The sequence below is a fragment of the Protobothrops mucrosquamatus genome, unplaced genomic scaffold (genome assembly GCF_001527695.2).
Source record: "Protobothrops mucrosquamatus isolate PMUCROS unplaced genomic scaffold, P.Mucros_1.0 scaffold2833, whole genome shotgun sequence".
NCBI classification, from domain to species: domain Eukaryota; kingdom Metazoa; phylum Chordata; class Lepidosauria; order Squamata; family Viperidae; genus Protobothrops; species Protobothrops mucrosquamatus.
The window spans coordinates 48,615-50,052 of NW_015388865.1; the positions used below are offsets into that span (position 1 = coordinate 48,615).

The 1,438-nt window shown below is 52.2% G+C and overlaps 1 protein-coding gene across 1 annotated transcript in view; it reads right to left on the reverse strand.

Annotated features, from left to right (window-relative positions):
* The window catches only part of CCDC136 (coiled-coil domain containing 136), a 27,145-nt gene that overhangs the window by 22,893 nt on the left and 2,814 nt on the right, over window positions 1–1,438 (reverse strand). Inside the window, exon 2 of the mRNA XM_015825837.2 lies at window positions 458–757. Coding sequence (XP_015681323.2) covers window positions 458–757 — 300 coding nt within the window. The remainder of the gene's footprint in view (window positions 1–457; window positions 758–1,438) is intronic.

Genomic DNA, 1,438 nt, shown 5'->3' on the forward strand with positions numbered 1-1,438 from the left:
GAAGAAGAAGAAGAAGAAGAAGAAGAAGAAGAAGAAGAAGAAGAAGAAGAAGAAGAAGAAGAAGAAGAAGAAGAAGAAGAAGAAGAAGAAGAAGAAGAAGAAGAAGAAGAAGAAGAAGAAGAAGAAGAAGAAGAAGAAGAAGAAGAAGAAGAAGAAGAAGAAGAAGAAGAAGAAGAAGAAGAAGAAGAAGAAGAATCCTTTCTCTGGGTTTATGAAATCCACCGAGCCACAATCTTAACCAGAGATCTCCCTGGTGTCCAAGGGCTTTCTCTCCAACTGGAGATCACCATCACCTCTCACCCAACCAAGGTTGCCACCCAACACTGTTGAGAGGACAATGGACCATCATCGTTGCTGTTAACCAAGAAGAGCTGGCCAAGAAAAAAAAGCCAGAGCTGGAAGGAAGCGGCTCCAGAGCTCCAGAACTGTCCACCTCCGTGACCCAGTCAGACCTTACCTTGCAACTCCAACGCGTCTTCTTCATGTTTGAGGACCATCCCCCGGGTTTCTTCCAGCTCATCCAGAAGCTGCAGGAGCTGAACCTGGAGGTGGTGCTCCAAATCTTGATCCGACGTTTTCCCATCCTCCAAGGAGCCCAAGCTCTTGGGTTCTTCTTTGGCCTCGTCCTCCTCTTCCTCCATGTCCTTCTCCTCCCCGTCTTCCTTCTGCTCCTCCTTCTCCTCCTCCTCCTCCTCCTCCTCCTCTCCTTCTTCTTCCTCCTCTTCCTTCATTTCCTTCTTGGGGGAGTCCACTTCACCTGACGCAAAAACAACAACACACAAACTCAACGTCAACAAGGCCAAGAGCGGAGTCCAGGAGCCATGCGCCGTCTTTAGCAGGCCAGCTTAAGAACGGGGGGGGGGGGGAAGCGAAGTCATAAAGAGGGGAAACCCTTCCAGAGGACAACGGGGGTTCAACCTTTCTGCCGTTCAGTGAGCTTTGCCCCTCTTTACGACTTCGCTTTCCCCCCCCCGTTCTTAAGTGAATCGCTGCAGTTGATCAGTTAGCAACACGGCCGTTAAGCGAATACGGCTCCCCCCCCCTTGACTTTGCTTGTCAGAAGGTCGCAAAAGGGGATCACGTGACACCCCCGGGGGACGCTGCGGCCGTCGTAAACAGGAGTCGGCCACCCAGCGTCCGAATTTTGATCACGTGACCTTGGGGGGAGACTGCGACGGTCGTTTAAGTGTGAACCACGGTCATAAGTCACATTTTTTTTCCAGTGGCGTTGTAACTTTGAACGACGGTCACTAAAGGGACTGTTGTAAGTCGAGGGCAACCTGTAACTCACGTCCACCCAGAGCATCTTTTGGGGTGCAACCTCGGAAAGCGGCAAGCCGAGAGGCTGGGGGTGGGGTCCCCTTGGAAGAAACGGTGGGGCAGAAGCCCCCCAGAGCCCAGGAATGGGGTAGAATGGGGGGGGTGTATTTGAGGACCC